Source organism: Gallinula chloropus (assembly GCF_964237585.1).
Source record: "Gallinula chloropus genome assembly, chromosome: 2".
NCBI lineage: Eukaryota > Metazoa > Chordata > Aves > Gruiformes > Rallidae > Gallinula > Gallinula chloropus.
The window spans coordinates 145,712,592-145,730,329 of record NC_140086.1 but is presented as its reverse complement, the minus strand read 5'-3'; the positions used below and the strand labels follow the sequence as shown (position 1 = coordinate 145,730,329).

General features: G+C 43.2%; 1 protein-coding gene across 1 annotated transcript in view; it reads right to left on the bottom strand.

Annotated features, from left to right (window-relative positions):
* The window catches only part of GAD2 (glutamate decarboxylase 2), a gene marked incomplete at both ends in the record, with an annotated part of 39,774 nt that overhangs the window by 10,425 nt on the left and 11,611 nt on the right, over positions 1 to 17,738 (bottom strand). The window contains 5 exons of the mRNA XM_084280509.1: positions 34 to 98; positions 1,232 to 1,348; positions 2,761 to 2,815; positions 7,014 to 7,093; positions 17,402 to 17,517. Coding sequence (XP_084136635.1) covers positions 34 to 98; positions 1,232 to 1,348; positions 2,761 to 2,815; positions 7,014 to 7,093; positions 17,402 to 17,517 — 433 coding nt within the window. The remainder of the gene's footprint in view (positions 1 to 33; positions 99 to 1,231; positions 1,349 to 2,760; positions 2,816 to 7,013; positions 7,094 to 17,401; positions 17,518 to 17,738) is intronic.

The following is a 17,738-nucleotide window of genomic DNA, read 5'->3' as shown; positions in this document are numbered from 1 at the left end:
TAAATGTGCTTAATTAACATTAATAAATCATACCTTTCAACACCATTTAACTTCCATTTGTGTTTTCTTGACATCAGGAGCCCGCCACCCCATGCTCCCTAGAAGGCAAGAGACATTATCTTAATGAGAAGAGAACTCTGCGTTCCCCCATGACATCTGTGCGTTCACATCAGTCTGGGGCCCCTTCTTTCTTCTTGCTGATGTGGCGCATTCCAAAATGACCAGGCAGATGGGGCCTGAGGCATTAGCTGTACTAACAATTTTCTTCCAGTAGTTTGGAAGCAGCGATTTATAGCCCATAATCTGAGTGCCCACCCTTGCCCTCTGGTAACCCCTCCCTCGCCACCTCCTCCAACACGGGCACACTGGGCTGCCCCATGCTGTCATTAGTGACCTGCAGAGCTGCCCCTGGGTACGCTGCCTCTTCTCGTTTAGCGACTAAGTGATGATAACAAACCACACTGGGATCTCAGCTGCTCTGCTGAGCTTTCATCATGTTTCAGATCACTACAGCTTGCCCCCTGCTCGCGTGCTTTCTCTCCTGCAGATCTGGAACAAGCAGGCATTTCACGTGACTGAGAAATAGTTTATGGCAAATACAAGTTCTTCCTTTGAATTGCACTGATTTTGGCTGACACAGTAATCCAAAAGGCAAGTCACCCCAGCCCCACAGAAATTCAATTACCAAGCCTTTCTGGAGAAAGGATTTGCAAGAATGACATAAAAGCCATTCTAGGCCTGAAAGAGGATACTTCAGAAGGATTTATTGGCAAGAACCCAGAGAAAGTTAAGTAGCCAATCTGATTAATTTCTTCAGCATTTGCATTAATCTGTTCAGCAATTTGGGGTACTTTACTCCAGACAAATGTAGTTTTTTCTTTACGTGTTTGTTTTGCAGCTGCTGCAGAAGCTGAGCCAGTGCTCAGCATGGTTCTTATGGATTTCTTCCACTAATGGCATTTAGAGATGAAGCTGAAGGCCAAAAGCACCCAAACTAGGGCATCTGAAGTGTCCCACTTGCTAAAACTACTGCACAGTCACAGCTCCCAAAATGTTCCCCTGACCCAAGCATGTCAGAGGAATGGAAAATCAGCTCCTGTATGTTAGACTTAACTCCAGGAACCAAACATGGTGGTTTTGTACAGGATGACACTGCCCAGAATCGGTAAGTTAATGCTGATACACCTTGCAATCCAGACCCCCACGTATCCCCCTCCCCCCCAATACTTACATCCACATGCATCCAGATTTTGTACTTCTTGCAGATATCTGCAATAGCTATGAGAGGATCAAACGCCCCGTACACTGTGGTCCCGGCGGTGGCACTCACCAGGAAAGGAACAAATCCCTGAAAGAAAGCACAGAGGCGTTGGGCAAGGTCAGGCTGCGGCCTCCTCTGCCTGCAGCAGCCCCGAGTCCTCTTCTGCTGCCTCCACCGCAAGTCCAAGTGTCTCCCAGGGGGCAGGTACCTGCTAGATGCCCCGGCTCCTCCTGGCTCAGACACTAGTGATATTACAGTTTCTACCTTAAGGTGGCAGCAAACTTCCAAACCAGCATCCTCCATTTCTTAGGCTGCTGAGCCAGGCAAGGGCTCTGAATAACAACTCTGCTCCATGACACCTGCCTGAGATGAAAACCTCTGCCCTGCGTGACGTGGTATAAAGCAAACGCCATCCAGGAGCCACTGTGCAAAAAATATCTCATGTGGACTGTGCCCTGGGCTGCATTGTAATTAACCCTTTGTCTGGAGGTGTGGTGGCCCAGTCTTACCAGTGGCAGCGTCTTGTCCAGGGGTGTCTCCAGGGGGGAATGCACAGGGAAGGTGCTCACCTCCAGCCCTATCCTTGTGCAGAGCAGGGACAGAGCAATCTCCAAAGAGGCCAAAAACGTCTCTTGGATACTCTCTGCTAAATGCTGTGCCTCATAACAGAGCACTCACTACCTGTTCCATGCTGTAATTTATAACAATGTGTTGTTTTAAATAAATTTGTAGTAGTGTTGACTTCATAAGGAGTACTCACAGCAACAAAGGGAGAGTGGCTGCATTTTTTTTTCCAGACCTGGGGTTTAAACTATCAAAAAGGTCTAAACTTCCCTCTGCAAAGTGGGTCAGTAGGTTTGGATGGTGCTCTGTTGCCATTCTGCCCTTCATTTTTATCTGCTGGATTGCTTTCCTTAGACAAAGAAAGCTTTTAGTGAAGAATTGTGTTATTAATGAGCTTTGAGTGCTGTGTTTCTAATGATTATTCACATAAATGTTGTTGAAGGCACAGGGCTAAGTTCATTGTATACATTGATTTGTTGTTTAAATCCTAGCTTCCATTAATGAACACATATAAAAACTGAGCACTTCAAGAGATGTGCGGATTTTAGTTTATTTCTATTGTTTTAATGACTATGAGGAATACTTCCAACATGTTAAAATACATACAAATTAGCCAAAAGATTACTTTGCTTTTGACAATACTCAGCTGAGGAACTGCATCATAGGCTGATAATATATAAAAAAAGAGGATGTTATGCAGAGGAACACATTAAAAAAAAAGCCAAATAGCTCATGGAGAATATAAAGTATCTCTAAACCTATTTTCTCAGCAAATCTTGCCTCACTGATTGCCAGGCTACGTTTCTGAGAAACAAATCAAAGGTTAATGGGCAAGCCTACTTTGTTTTAACAAGGAGAGCAAAACCCCTTAGAACCCCAGCTGTATCTTTTATTTTTCTTTCCTTTTTTGGAGGCAAAACAGCTAGTATACTTACTTTTTGTTTGGCTTCAAGAATTCTTCTTTCAAGGTCTGATGGGATCATTTTCCCTCTGGAGCAAGAGAGAGTTATATTAGAAATCTGAACTTGAAATCAACTCTTGCTTCTTCACTTAACAGAAAACCCAAATAAGGAACAAAGTGACTTTTCTGCCCAAGGCTTACTCAGCATTGCCCAGCACAGAGAGAACTCTGACCATGAGTCTAAGTTTTTACCCTAATCATTTTCTCAACCAGTTTGCAACAGTGTGGTGATGGTAACCAAGAGGAGTTCAATTGTGACCACTCTCATTAAAGACTGATGCTGCTCCATGGATCCTCCCGGTCCTGTTTGCCCTTACAGCCCTGGGAATATGTTCCAGGCTCAGCCCATGGTCCCAAGAAGGTCACTGGGTGTCAAACCCCATGGTCCCTGTTCAGCAGGCACAATAAATGCCTCCTGAGCTGCATGGCCTTGAGCAGTGCAACTCAGCTCTGGAGTAAGCAGTCATCTCCGTGTTTCCATCCGAGGGATGAACTCATTTCAGGGCAGCTGTTCCACGCTTTGGTGCATTACATGTTCATGTTTGCTTGAAGCAGGATATGAGAAGAATCTACCAGTCCAGACTCATTAAATGCACTATCAGGCCCTTAGTGGTGTCTTTGCAACATCTTTAGTATGAACCATTTACCTGAGATTCAGACTCAGACTCAGGCTTGAAGGCTAATTTATGAAAGCCTGTAAATTAATTAGGTACAGATAAAACAGTGCTGATACTGAATACTGAGGTTAAGGTTTTCTTTGCTTTACCCACAAGCAAGACCATCAGAAGAGACAGCACACACAACAGCAATACAAACACGACAGCTCCCCACATCACAGGAGTAAAACCTTCACTGGCTTTGAATGTTATCCATTTAGATTAATATTATTTTTAAAGACTTTTTCAGTTCTCAGTAAAGTCAGACACATTTTTTCCTTCACTAATCACTGATTTCCCATTGCTATAGAAAAAAGAACAACCTTTACTAAAGCTCAAAATAATAGTTTCAAGGAAAAAAAATAAAACCAGAAGGTTTAGTTTTGATTTTGCGTTAAAAAAACTGAAGTGCTTTCATGACATTGAGATGATGTAAATAAATTTTTAAAAAAAATCTGATTTCTTGTAATAATCTTGTAAAATACTACTGGATTTTGCAAGTTTTCACCCCTATAGAGCTCACAGTAAACCAGTAATTATTCCAGTAGAAATGGGTTTTTATTGCTGAGGGTTTTTGCAAAATATGTCCTGCATTTTAGTTATTTAAAAAAAAAACCTAAAAGAGAAACTGAAAAAAAAAGCCCTAGGAGCCTAAAAATTACCCCCGATTTTTCTTGTAGAGGTTCAAGGTCTAAAGAATATTCAACTCGTCAGGAGTTCCCCCAGTTACATGCACATGCTTAGAGAAAAGCAGCAGTTTTGTTTTCCTCAAAAACTGTTTCTGGGATCATTAAAGGAATATGGAAAAAAACCCCAACAAACACACCAAAGGAAGGCAATGAGTTCTTCCTCTAAATATAGTTTAGATGTTGGTCTTTAATGGTTTCTAATTTGCTGAGCTTGTTCAGCAATGCACACACAAAGCTGGGCAGACCTTTCACTGCCAACATTTTTTACTAAGACAAGTGATTATCCAGCCCCTGGTCATGCTGGGTATGTGCAGGAATCCATGGCCAGGAGAGTGCAGCATCCAAGCAATGCCATGCTTTACCAAGGAGCAAGTAGCAGGTTGGCTTTGAGTACAGTCCTGTCCTGGTTCTGTCCAGGCCAGAGCTAACCTCCCCAAGCAGCCAGCACAGGGGTGCTGAGTTAGCCCAGGGAGCTGAGTTAGCCAGGACTATTACCTCACCACCTGACATCACTCCCCCATAAAAGGGACTGGGCAGGGAGGGGAACTCCTGGGTGTCTCCAGGGCAGTCAAATGTGGCCAGGGTGTCTGGTCAGTCCTCCTGTTGTGCAGTACTCTGGCATCATTGGGTTGGTAAGGTACTCATTGGGTCTGAGTGTAATTTGCCATGGGCTGTCATTGCTCCCCTTTCACTGTGATTTTTTGTCACTAAACTGTCCATATCCCAGCCCATGGAGGCTTTGTATGTTTCTTCTCCAGGAGTGAGCAAGCAGCATGTGGTGCTCAGTCACTGCTTGGGCTGAACCACCACAGTCCTTTTTGGTGCCCAATGTGGGCCTGGAAGGGCTGGGGTAGTGATAGAGCACATGATTCTTAATGCTAAGGTGATGAGTTTGAGCCCTAAGATGGGCACTGAAAAGAGGACTGTTGTTGTCCCAGAGCTGCTGAATCTCCTCTCCCTGATAAGCCCCTTTTATGGGGCTTGATGTCAGGTGGTGAGGAAAACAGCCTGAGCTGACTCAACTTACCCATGCTGGCTTCTCGGCACAGTGTTCTCATGTGCTATCTCATGTGACCTGCAACACTTAAAATGCATTGCAAAGCCTTGTCCTTAGACAAATCTCACACAGATAATGTGGCAGGGGGTTACATGAGATGTGCCAGGCATCATCAGAGGCAGGAGGACTATGGGGGGAGGCAGAAGAGACTCAGCAGCAGAAGGACACTGAGGACAGAATGAGTGTTAGTGCCAACGTCTCCTCACAATACCCATGTCTGCATGGAGTCTTCACTGCTGCCACTTCAACCTGAGCTGATATGACCCCAAACCTGGTGGTGATACACTATTGCTATCAATATGTCTGTGTGGTAGTGGAAATGTATGGTCATCCACTCTTGGGCATGAGCAGGAACATGATTTTCTATATGTTTTCCTGGCTTGAGACTTACCACACACTTACACAGACCTATGACTCAGCAAAGCCAGGTAAACTTGGCAGGTGTGGGTCAGGATGGGGAAGAGAGGACCCACCACGAAGTGTGCTCGGTCATCCTGGAAACATTGAAAAGATCTTGTGGTGCTCCTTCACCCTCTCACAGGTCCACATCTTCACAGGGAGTCCTCTCCACCACACCAGCCCACATCCTGTGCAAACAGCCCACTTTGTCCTGATGGCTTCTGCTGGGATTTGGTGAGACATGCAGTAGTTGTGCTTTTTACTCCAGGGTGGACAGGGTAAGCACTGTGATCTTCACAGGAAATCATGAAGCTGAATTTGTGCAGGAAGAAAAGGAAGACATGACTTCATTGATCCATGTTTGTCTTTAGTGAATAGAAACAATTGGAAGTTGATTTTGATGTGTGTGGGTCATGTTGATGTTGTCATTAATTCCTCTTCAAGGAGTGCTCATTCTTTTGTTAATAAAGAGATAATAAGTCCATAAGTCAATATGCAGATGCTGTGATTAGCACTGTAAATTGCTTAGTTGGTGCTCTTCTTTTAATGTGGGAGCAACGTATTTTGATAGCAGTAAAACCTTCCATTTATGCTGAGCCATAAATAATTCAATACCTTGTAACAACCTGATTTGGGACTCACAGTAAGAGCATTTTCTATTGAAAAGATTCTCAGTAGAATCAATAGGGACCCTTTTATTAAGTTTTGACCCATTGAAAGTGGGTTTTTTTCCACCTAAAATGGAGAAACTTTGTCAGAACATACTGATTTTGATAACGTATCTTTGTTTACTCAAAACTGGTTCTGTGGTGCCTGAGACCTGTGGGTTAGGTGCCTGCTGTGCTCCTCCCTGCCACATGCCACCCTCCTTTTGTTGGCCTATGCTGCGTACAGTGCCCGCACATCCCATTGTAACAGTGTCCCCAGCAAGGGCACTGTGGGAATGTAGTCCAGGTGAGAAGCATGGTGGGGCCATGAAGTAATAGGATTTCATTGGCAAATGAGCCTCAGTATTTTATTCCTTTAAATGGTCCACCAGGACATTTTAATAGATCAAAATGTGAGTATCTAAATGCTCAATTCTGACCAAAACAAGCTTCTCCCTCACTTCTTAGCAGAATGTGTTAAGAATGATTGCTAGTTCAATACTTTGTTTCACTTCAGGATGAAAGAAAAGGAATTATCAGAAATCCTTAAGGAAGGGAACTTTCAGATTTTTGATGAGCTCCAAAAGCTGACTTGTAAAGAAGCTACTGACAGAGCCAGTTCAAGTGGGATAAATCAGTGTAAGGTTGCTGAAGCCAATAGCACTACAATGAATTATACCAACTGTTGACTGTCTCCTATATGCTCTCTCTGAGCTGAGTACCTGATGATCCTCTTCTGTGTACTGATAAAAAGAGCTGTATTTGGCATCTTTACTTACCTCTCATCACATCTAATCAGAATCACACTATCTGTACCAATACCCAAGGCTGCAGCTCCTTTCTTCACAGAAAAGTGACTCTGGGAAAAAAAAAAAAAGGATGATATTTTTATTATTTCTTACCCATTTTTAATATAAAGCACTACACTCTTGCAAGCCCTTCAACAAGCAGTCCCACACTGGCACTAATTCTAGTCATAGACTTGGAAACTGATCACTGCAATCGGAAGCTTCCTATCAGGTCACTACTGTCAATTAGAGAAACAGCAAGCACTCTCATCTGGATTTACTCTTGGAATATTAAATACACAACTGTGGCTGATGACAGGCCCAAATTATCTCCCTGATGCACACCTGCAGCTTCTACTGGTTGTACGGATTCAGCTATGAACTTGATTTACTGAAACAAAAGAACTTTCCTCTGGAGAATTCATTTAGTTTGTAGCATCCAGAATGATGTGCTTCTGCTATGTAACTTCTGGCCAAATAACATACTGAGAGAAGTTAAGATAGGAAGCCTAATTGTGATCTCATGCCAGTGAAAACTAATAACAACTCCCATTAACATATAGAGCTACTGCAGTTTAAAATCAGAACTGGGCTATTAATAAAGGTATTAGTTAATCTGTATGTACAGAATATAATGTGGAAGTTATATACTGGAATAGAAGTCAGGCTAATCTTTTATAGCTGATAGGACTGAACTCCTGAGCCACTGCTGGCTTATAATTCTAATTTAAATCCAAGTGATTATGATAATGAAATAATTTTATATCAAATTATACCAACAAGAAGCTGATTTTGTATTAACTCAAACCCAGCTGTAACAATATTGTCTAAAGTAATTTTAATTTCTTTGTGTATATTACAGTAGTTTTTTTCAGGATGTTACACTACAAGAAAGATCAAGAAGATAAAAATCCAACAGTTTTTTTCAGGCACCTCAGATGTTAAAGAATAAAGGAAGATATAGAGACTGCAGAGGCACAGAGCAGACCACAAAGCAGAGAAGGAACCACAGTTGCTTTGTCAAGGGAGTATTTGGATTCAACTCTAATGCTCGCAGCAGAGAGCTGATGAGGAAGAGATAGACACTATGGTTATATATGTCTGCTTCACTTAAAGGAAGTGAAGTTGGTGGGATTTCACTGCATACTTAAAGGCTTCCTTCATAATGAACACTTGGAGAAATTAAGATCGGTTCTAACTCAACTTCATGACAGGAAGAAGAGTAGAACTTCAACATGTACCTTTACTTTAGTAAGCAAAAAATCCTACATTTTAAAAAGATCACTAGGGGAATAATTATCATTACCAGCCCTGACTGCTGTGCTTAAGGCTGCATAAGAGTTGCCACTCCAAACTCCTGTTTTCGTATGTCTCATGTCATTATTTCGGCTGAAATGCCTCAAGTTTTCATGATGCCCACAGAGTTTTTTGATGCTCAGATATGTTGAAGAAGGTCAGATGGCACTCTTAAGGCATGATTTACTGATGATACATGGACTATCTGAAAATACTTCTTCAAGCAAATGACATTTTTCATGGCGCTTTTTTTTTTTCACGCAGTGGGTTGGTACAGCTCTCCGCTATGGGGCTTGGCTGTACTGTGCTAACAATGCATCTTGAGCAGCTACTGACCACGCTGCCTAGACATAAAACTGGATTTTAAGGCCCCAGTACAGCAAACCATCCTAGCTCCTGAACTAAGCACATTCTGACATGGAAGTATATGTGTGTTGCACTGACTTTTGATGACTGATGAACGTGCTACACATGGGTTGGTGCAATCCCAAGCACAAGTACAGGCTGGGTGGAGAATGGATTGAGAGCAGCCCTGAAGAGAAGGATGTGGGGGTGTTGGTTGATGTAAAGCTAAGTATGAGCTGGCAATGTGTGTTTGCAGCCCAGAAAGCCAACCACGTCCTGGGCTGCATCAGAACATTATGACCAGCAGGTCAAGGGAAGTGATTCTCCCGCTCTACTTTGCTCTTGTGAGATCTCATCTGGAGTACTGCTTCCAGCTCTGGAGTCCTCAGAAGAAAAAAGACACAGAGCTGTTGGAGAGAGTCCAGAGGAGGTGCACAAAGATGATGGAGCACCTCTCCTATGAAGAAAAGCTGAGAGAGTTGGGCTTGTTCAGCCTGGAGAACAGAAGGCTCCAGAGACCTTAGTGCAGCCTGACAGTACCTAAAGGGTCCTACAGAAAAGCTGGAGAGGGAGTCCTTACAAGTGCAAATAGTGATAGGACCAAGAGGTAATGGGTTTAAGCTGAAGGAAGATAGATTTCAATTGGATATTAGGAAGAAATTCTTCCCTGTGAGGGTGGTGAGTCCCTGGCACAGGGTGCCCAGAGAAGCTGTGGCTGCCCCTCCCTGGCAGTGTTCAAGGCCAGGTTGTATGCGGCTTTGGACACCCTGGTCTAGTGGAGAGTGTCCCTGCCTGTGGTAGGGGGGCGGGACTAGATGATCTTTGAGGTCCTTTCCAACCCAAACCATTCCGTGACTCTATGAAATGAAATGCATTCCCATGTGCTTAGGTGAGCAGCAAGGGACTTGTGTCTGTCATTGCAGCTGGCCTAATCAGGCTTAAGTCATCAAGCAGGCTCCCTGTGCAGTCTGGGGCGGTGTGTGTGTGTGTGTGTGTGTGACATGCACCTCTAGGGAAGGAAGGGTTACTGGTTTGGAGTGGGTGCTGAATGGCACCAGGTGGGGAGATTTCCACCCCTTCTTTATGAACCAAGCCCTGTGATACTTGCTGTATGTGGAGTGGGAAGTGAAGTGCACCTGCAGGCTCGAGCACAATGGAAACTGGTACGTGTTTAATTTAACACACTGTTATTGTCTAGACTATTAAAGCCACAGGTTAGTGGTATGATCGGGTTAGATAGGGAGTTTGCCCTGTTTTTCTAGTATTTATACATCTAACATCACAGGCCTGCTCAGCCACCACACTGGTATTTTTCATGCCACGTTCTTTACTTCAGGAAACCGAATTTTTGCACGAACACATTTCCACTCTCTTCATCAGCTTCACTGCAGCCAGTGGGCTCTTCCCAAGCACTGCTGATTAAGGCCTGGACAGCAACCAAAGCACAAACCCCTGTACATGGAAGATACTGAAGTCTCTTCCCAGCCTTGGGGTTCTCCCTGACCCCCATGTTGCAGCAGCACAACTTGATGAGAGCAGGGAGGAGGATAGGCCATGAGGAGCCTGCTGGCATCATGAGGCTTATAAAAAATGCCCAAATTTAGAAAGATATCTTTGAACCTTGCAAAAATTGAAACGTCACTAGGGTATTACCAGCACAATGACAGTTCATTGATATATGTTGATATATGTGCATAGAATTGAACTTATATACTTAAAAAAATGATGCTGTTTTTTACTCGTGTACCACAAACTGATGTGCACGTACTGGGCAGCGAAAAATACAAACACAGGTAGAGATGTAGGAATGAAGAGTCACAAATGTATTTCACTGGCTTCTGAGTCAAATATTACATTGATGAATTTTGCTCCTTATTCCAAACTAGTTTAAATAGATTTACTACTCTAATTTGGTTTTCTATAGAAAATAGAACTGTTCAAAATGCCTCAAAAAAGGAAATACACATCTGAATGGTTTACTATGAGGAAGAAAATTAAGCTCGTGCTCAAAGGCATCCATTGGGAAATGGCCAAGCTCAGCTGGCTCATTGAGAAGTCTCATGGCATTGGGGAAAAAATGAATGTAGTTCTGATAGCTCAGTTGCCTGAAGGCTTTTTACAGACTGAAGGGAATTCAGTGGTCAGGAACTAGGACAGGTTTAGGGACAAATTGGGAAGGGGAAGAAATACAGAAGTCTGTGCACAGAAGGGCAAATGCAATTACAATTTCTAAACAAACATTGAATATGAAACGTTTCAATCTGTGTATATAGCCACAGATCTAGGACTGCTGTTTTTGTGTCTCAGGGTAATAACATCAGCAGAATTACTCCAACTGTCTGCCAGGCTCCAGAAAAGCCACAATGAAAGTATAAAAGGAAAAAAAATAGTTTTAAGAGAAAATAAACTTTCCTAGTCATGATGAATATTAAACTTTGTTTTCATATTCCTGTGATGGTGCTGAAAATTTGTTTGCCTGTGTAAAATAAAGGTAACCACAGAAAAATGTGAAAGTCAAAGAGAAGGAAAGGTGTGCTGAAATGAGCCTGGTTTGACAGAACTGCTGACAGATTTGTCTGGGCTAATGGGGAAGAAGGATGTTAATTGTGACCTCTTTGGGGATAAAGTGGCTGGAGACTGTTCAGCCACATGAAGAAATGAACATGAACACCATTTTTCATGACACAGCCATGTAGGAGTTACGCAGATCTGAAGTCTGATGGTGGGAGAACCAGGGTCAAAAGGGGAGGACAGGGCAGCCTGCTTGATGCCAGCCTTGAAGGGAAACGCAGACTAGGAGAAGCTGGCAGGACCAGAATTTCATCACTGTCCCATGCTTCTTCCTTAACTTAGTCTCAGCTGAAACCAGGACACAGAGACAGGAGGACAGGTGGGTGGGAGTGGGCTGGCACTGCGGCTTTTGCCCTCCCTTCCTTCCTTTCATGCCATGCTGCACTGCAAAAGGGTGCATGGGAGACTGCAAATACATCCCTGATAGCACAGAGCATCAATTTGTTTCTGAAAAGAAATGTGGTCAAAATTCAGTGGTGAAGGACAAGGCATACAGTATTAGTCATTTTTAGTGACAAAAGCATATTATTAGTTTGGGGGGGGGGGGGGGGGCAAGTGATCTTGAACCAGGGGAATCTTCCTTTTGTCTAAAATTTCAAATGCTGTTAGGAGGGAGTTTGTGTGCCTCGCAGCCATTTTCTCATAGTGAGCTTTGCAAAGTAAAAACACTTTGTGAATTTATTACAGGTGCTATAATGGAAAAAGGAAGAAGTAGAATAATTTAAAATGTTAGGATTCTGAAAGTATGGCATTGTTATCTTAAATGAACAGTGCTTCAAGATACAGATGCTTCTATTTTTATAGCTTGCTAAATTAATTGCTCCTAATCTGGCATGGCTGAAGCTGTCAGGAAGAACGGTCTGAACGCTGTGAGCCCCAGAGGCCACGGCTGGTTTTTCAGATTGCAGTTTCTCCCTGCTCACATAAATCCAGAGCAGCACAGGCTTTGTGGAGGGAGGTCATCAGGAACGAGTTTGCAAACGCTGAGCAAGCCAAGCCACCCAGCAGCTGAATGACCTGCTCAGAGGCCTGCAGGTTTGGTTGCTAGCACCTGGTACTCTGCAGACCTGCAGACCTGGACCCCATCAGCCACACACCAGCAAAGGAGGTGTGCATCTCCATCTCCCTCGGACTTTAAAGGATGTGAAATCCCTGGATGTGTATCCCTGGCTACTACTTCTACTTTTTAATCATCTAAAAATATGTGTCTGGTCTAGACTTGCTGTCTGGGCTCTCTCAATAGTGGGGAAGAAAAGATACTTCCAGAAGCCACCTCATCCTCAAGGCTTTGGCACCCAGTTTAGAGTAGGATGAGTTGTCTTCTGCAGATCTCACTCTCTCTTTATTGGCTATAAAAATTGCATAGACTAACTCAGATTAAATTTTACACTTTAGGTAATTAAAGTTAAGTGACATGAATCCTATCTTTAACATCTCATTGTAAGCTATAGCTTTTCCTTCAATTGTCTACAAAAAGAATATACTGTGTCCCATCACATTTTTAATTACACTTAATGATATATATGTTTGCTACTGTTTCCTTTAGCTACTGTTATGCTATTTTAAAAGTTTTTTGTTAATTTCGGGGGATAAAATACTATATTAATATTTCTGCACAATACACTAATATTTTTATCTTTGGCATTTTTACAACACTTAACTTCATACTAATTTTCTAAATCAGCAAGACTCACAACTTTTTTTTCCAGTGTGGATAGTTTTACAGCATTATCTGTGGCTAAGAAATGCACTGAATTCAGAGGGATCCTGTGGCAGTGTAAGAGTCACAACGTATTAACCAGATGAAGGATTAGACCCAAATGATGAATGTCTCCTGAATGAAAACACTCTCTACTTACTCTGCATGCTTAGAAGTACAACTTAGGACTTCATAATTTATGCAACCAGATGGAAAACATGATCTACAGGCTCTTTAAATCTTTCTCTGGAAGCACCACTGCACAGGTCACACCTTGAACTCCTGGCAGATGCCACTCCTGGAAATGGCCTCCTGAGTCACCTGGCTAGAGGGCAACACTACATGCCACAGAGTGGAGGAACTAGAGATCAGCCTTACATTCTGCACAGAAACCAACTGAAAATCTTCCAGAGACAGTGAGAAATGGAGGTCTCTTGAGCTGTCTGCTTTGAGACAGAAGTTACTTCTTAATTTCCTTCTATCTGAGTCAAGAACCTCTGGTTTAGGTTTCAGAGACTGTTCAGACAAAACCTTTGCCCAGACCACTCTTCTCCCACATCTACTGGTGCAATCTGCTGTATTTCTTGCAAGCAATGGGGCTTGGCCATGAGAGGAAATCAACACCCAAGAAAATGAAGTAGTGTTTTATTGCAAACTGCACATCTAACTGATGTGGGGATGCTGTGTGTGCTATGGCTGTGAGGGTGCTGCCCTTGCAACTGCAGAAAAGCCACCTCTCACAGATGCCCCAGTGCACCCCAGAGAACCAAGTCCCTCTGTGTATGTCTGGCTGTCTACAATGTTGGCACCTTATACCTGAGCTGCCAGCAGACCCTCCCTTCAGAGTCAGTGGCTGATGGAGCCATATCCCCAGTGAAACCTTGGACAGGAGCCACTTCAGCCCAAGAGCAGTGCAGATGGGGGGAATGCCGGAGGCCGAGGCACCCTCTCTGGGCTCCCTCAGCTCTTAACTGGATGAACTTCCAGCTTTTACTCTGTGGTTCCTCTTCCAAAACTAAGACAGCAGTTGTATTACTATTTTGCCAGTGAGCGCCTGACAAGGCATTCCTCCTTCTAGAGGCTGCTAGAGGGGATGGGAAATTAGAAAAGCTGATGTGGATGACATTAGCACAGTCTTGCTGGGTTGGAGAATAACAGAGATTAAGAAATCTCTATGTCCTTTCAATTATGCTCAGCCTTTTTTTCATTCCCTGAACTGTGCACGGAGTCTGCATAGCCCCCAGTTAAACATTGACTCCATGTAAAAGCTGCAAGTCTCTTCAGCTATTTTTATACTACCAAATAAAAAGGCCAAGAATTGCATTTTAACCGGAATCTAACTCCGTTTTTACAGCTAAACATTTCCTTCCTGCACCTTGTTCCTTCTCAGAGTATACCGACCTTGTCCTTTTCACATGCTATGGGTGATCCCTTCTCCATGCTATTCCCAGTTACTGCTGGATGCTGTCTAAGAGATTGCTGTCTGGCCAGGTCAAAAATCACACAGGTAACGGGTTAAGCCTCAACAGGACTTGTCTTATAGACAAACGGATCAATGAAAATATTCTGAGAAGGCGTGTCTCCCTTTTAGCTGTTTTCTCCACACTGAAAAAGGGACGTGGCTCAGCTGAACACTCACAACAGCCTAGAGCTGATGCACTGGGACACAGGAGGAAGCCTTCATCTTAGATTTTTCATTGTGTTTGAAACGATAGAACAAAATAGGTTTTTACAACTGGCATCCATCACTTTTACCCCTCTGAGTCAAGGTCTCTTGCATCACGTGCAGTCCAGAACAGCTGCCCTGAAGGACATCACTCTGCTCTTGCACCAATGCAGATGAATGAACCACTGGTGATGCAGTGGTGAATACAGTGGGTTGAATTAAGTCCTGTACAAATGCATCTCAGTGAAATTATACCTGGAGACCGACCTAAACAGATACAGCCTACTTCACCATCACTGGTGAAACAGAAATAAACAGAGGCAGAGATAGGTCACAGTCCTATCAAACAGCTCAGGGAAGATCTGCTCACTGGGAACATGCATGTTGGGATCAGTCATACAGACTATTTCAGACACCTAGCGTAGAGTGCGTATGTCAGGAGGCTGATCTCTGCGTGTGGTCAATGCACAGTAGGTGAATCCTTCCCAAAGGAGATTTAGAATATCTAAATTAAGGAATGTTTAGGTTCCTAATTTGGATGCTCTGAGTTTCCCTCCAGCGGTGTCTCTCTTCACTGACTCTGAAGACAGTGAGGCTCCTAATTTAGGAACATGATGCACTCCTAAATTAGGAAGGGAATTACTTAGGAGCTGTGAATTACTCCTCTCTTCCCTTCTCCCCCCAACTGGCAGCTGAACCTATCATGGCATCAGACTGCACCCAGATTCTGGTTACACTAATACTGGTGGCAACTGTGGAGTAACTTCATACATTTCTAATAAAGGAAGCTCTAGATTGATGGAATCTGGTCTGTTACGCTGAAATTATTGACTGAGATTTGCTAATATTGGAATCTTTGCTTTGGACTGCAAATTTTGAGACAAAAATCTCCAAGTTTCTAAATACACACAATAACTTAAAGCTTTGTTTACTATCATGCCACACATGCAGAGTATGGGGGAATGATAGTATCTTGTTAACAGACTGTTTGTTCCATGGCCATTATCTTAGAAGAGCATCCAACTGTGGCAGAGAGAAACTAGAATCAGACTGGGGAGTCTAAAAGTAAGTACAAGATCAGCATGACACACTAAATGAGACAAATGACATTCTTGTATCTTACTGCCTACTCAGGTTCTGCGTGACATTTCCTATCTAAAAAGGGATCGTACTTTCAGGCTTCTGCAGTGCCAGTAACAGCCTCTGCTATTTTGAAGGTTAAACCCTGATCCTCTATCTTCTGGGCAATTAAGGGTTAAAGGGCCTTTTCTTCATGTAGTGTGGTTTCATAACTTCCCTAGAAGGTGCACCATTCCATACTTTATAAAGGATGGGACAAATCTGCAGTTCTGGACACTTTCAAAATGTGAGGAATCTCAGATGCTGTTCCATGGATTTGCTAGTGTATTTGACTTCACAATATTTAATTTGCTAAGGGAACTGCTTCTTCCCTGGCATGAAAACACAATTATTAAAGCTCATTTCATTATTTTGAGACTGATAGCACAATTTGGTTCATTGTTTAACATTCCTTCACTATGAATACAATGAAATCCTCTAATGATTAATAGGATTTTTCTTTTAAATAATCATGCTGAACCTTATTTGCAAGACTTATTAGGTCTGTGTATTCCACATGAGTAACACTTTTCTAGCTGTACAGCCAACTTCAGAGAGTTGTTACTCATTTGTAGCATATCGTCCTCTCTGACTGCTTTGGGGACAATTATTTTGCAACGTGGTGCCTGCAGCTGTGTATTGCATCTCATCCTATTGCCATGAAAGGCACCCTCAGGGGGAATTCCTCCCAGGCATTTCTGTTCAGTTTGTAAGACACTTGGCTGTTCAAGCTTGCACAGAATGGAAACTGCTAAGTCAAAAAGGCTGCCTGGAGGATGCTGCCCCTAACACGGGTGGCATCTTGCTGAGCTCCAGCCACGAAAGAGTCCTGTCTGGCCAAGCCCACACAGATGGATGGAAAATTAGAAAGGGACCATGAAGCTCAAAGAGAGGTCAGAGCCCCTCCTGCATATAACCCTGCCTTTTCCCTTTCCTCCTGCACATACAGCCTCACTGTAAGCTGCAAGAGGGTGGAAATGCCCATAAACCCAAACCAATGCTCACAATACAGACAGAAATGTCACTTCCCTATGGTTTTTCAAAGAGCAAAACATTTTTCCCACAAGGACCACTCTGATTTCTCCTGTGCCCATCTCCCCTCACCTCTTGCACTGCCAGATCCCATCATTGCCAGTGCTGAAGCCTTTGCTCACAGACAGGAATGTAAGGCCTGGATCCCCACCGTGCAGCTGCTCTGCTGCAATACACAGCATTTCCATACCTCTCTCTTCATGTATGTTACCACCCCCTCATTAAATAACAGCAGGAGTGGTTTCAGCTGGAAGCATTTTGATTGACAGTGACTTTCTGTACTCCCAGAGTGACCCAAACAAAAGGCACTCCTGGCAGGCTGTGCAGAAGCCCAATGTTTAGTCCTCACTGTTCGACACGGTCCTTACCATTCACACCAACACTGACACAGGCACAAGAGAGAGTAAAACCAATATGGCTGTGGTTTCTAGATACTGGTCTCCTGGGGTTGCAGCCACAGAAAAGGCTGTTTTCCAGCATAGCTCATCCATGCATCTATAAAAAAGCCAGCCCCTTCCCATTTTTTTTTTATTCCCAGTGAAGGAATAACAGCAATGAAGACAGTTGGCTACAGATTCCCATCCATGTATTTTCTTCATCATACAATCATACAAGCAGAAGTAACAGATAGAAAAAAACAAAAGCACATACATGTTCTGATGTGAAGGCAACCAGTCTGGGAATAGCTGCCATTCCTTTTTCTTTAACTTCTGGGAACATCTTGAAACGTGCAATCAACATAGCATACATGTTAGATATGGCACCACCTGGAGTCCACAGTAATATACTGTTACTTCTTCTATGCATTGTAATATTATTGCAGAACAAATGACAAGTCTTGCTACAGTTTTTCTAACTCTAATGTCAATGTTTCTGCCTAATGGCAGATTCTTCTCTCTGATGCTCCTCACAGCTGGGTTGTGTAATAACAGGATCTACTACACCCAAACAGTTAATACAAATAGTACTGCTGAAAAAAATGATCGGG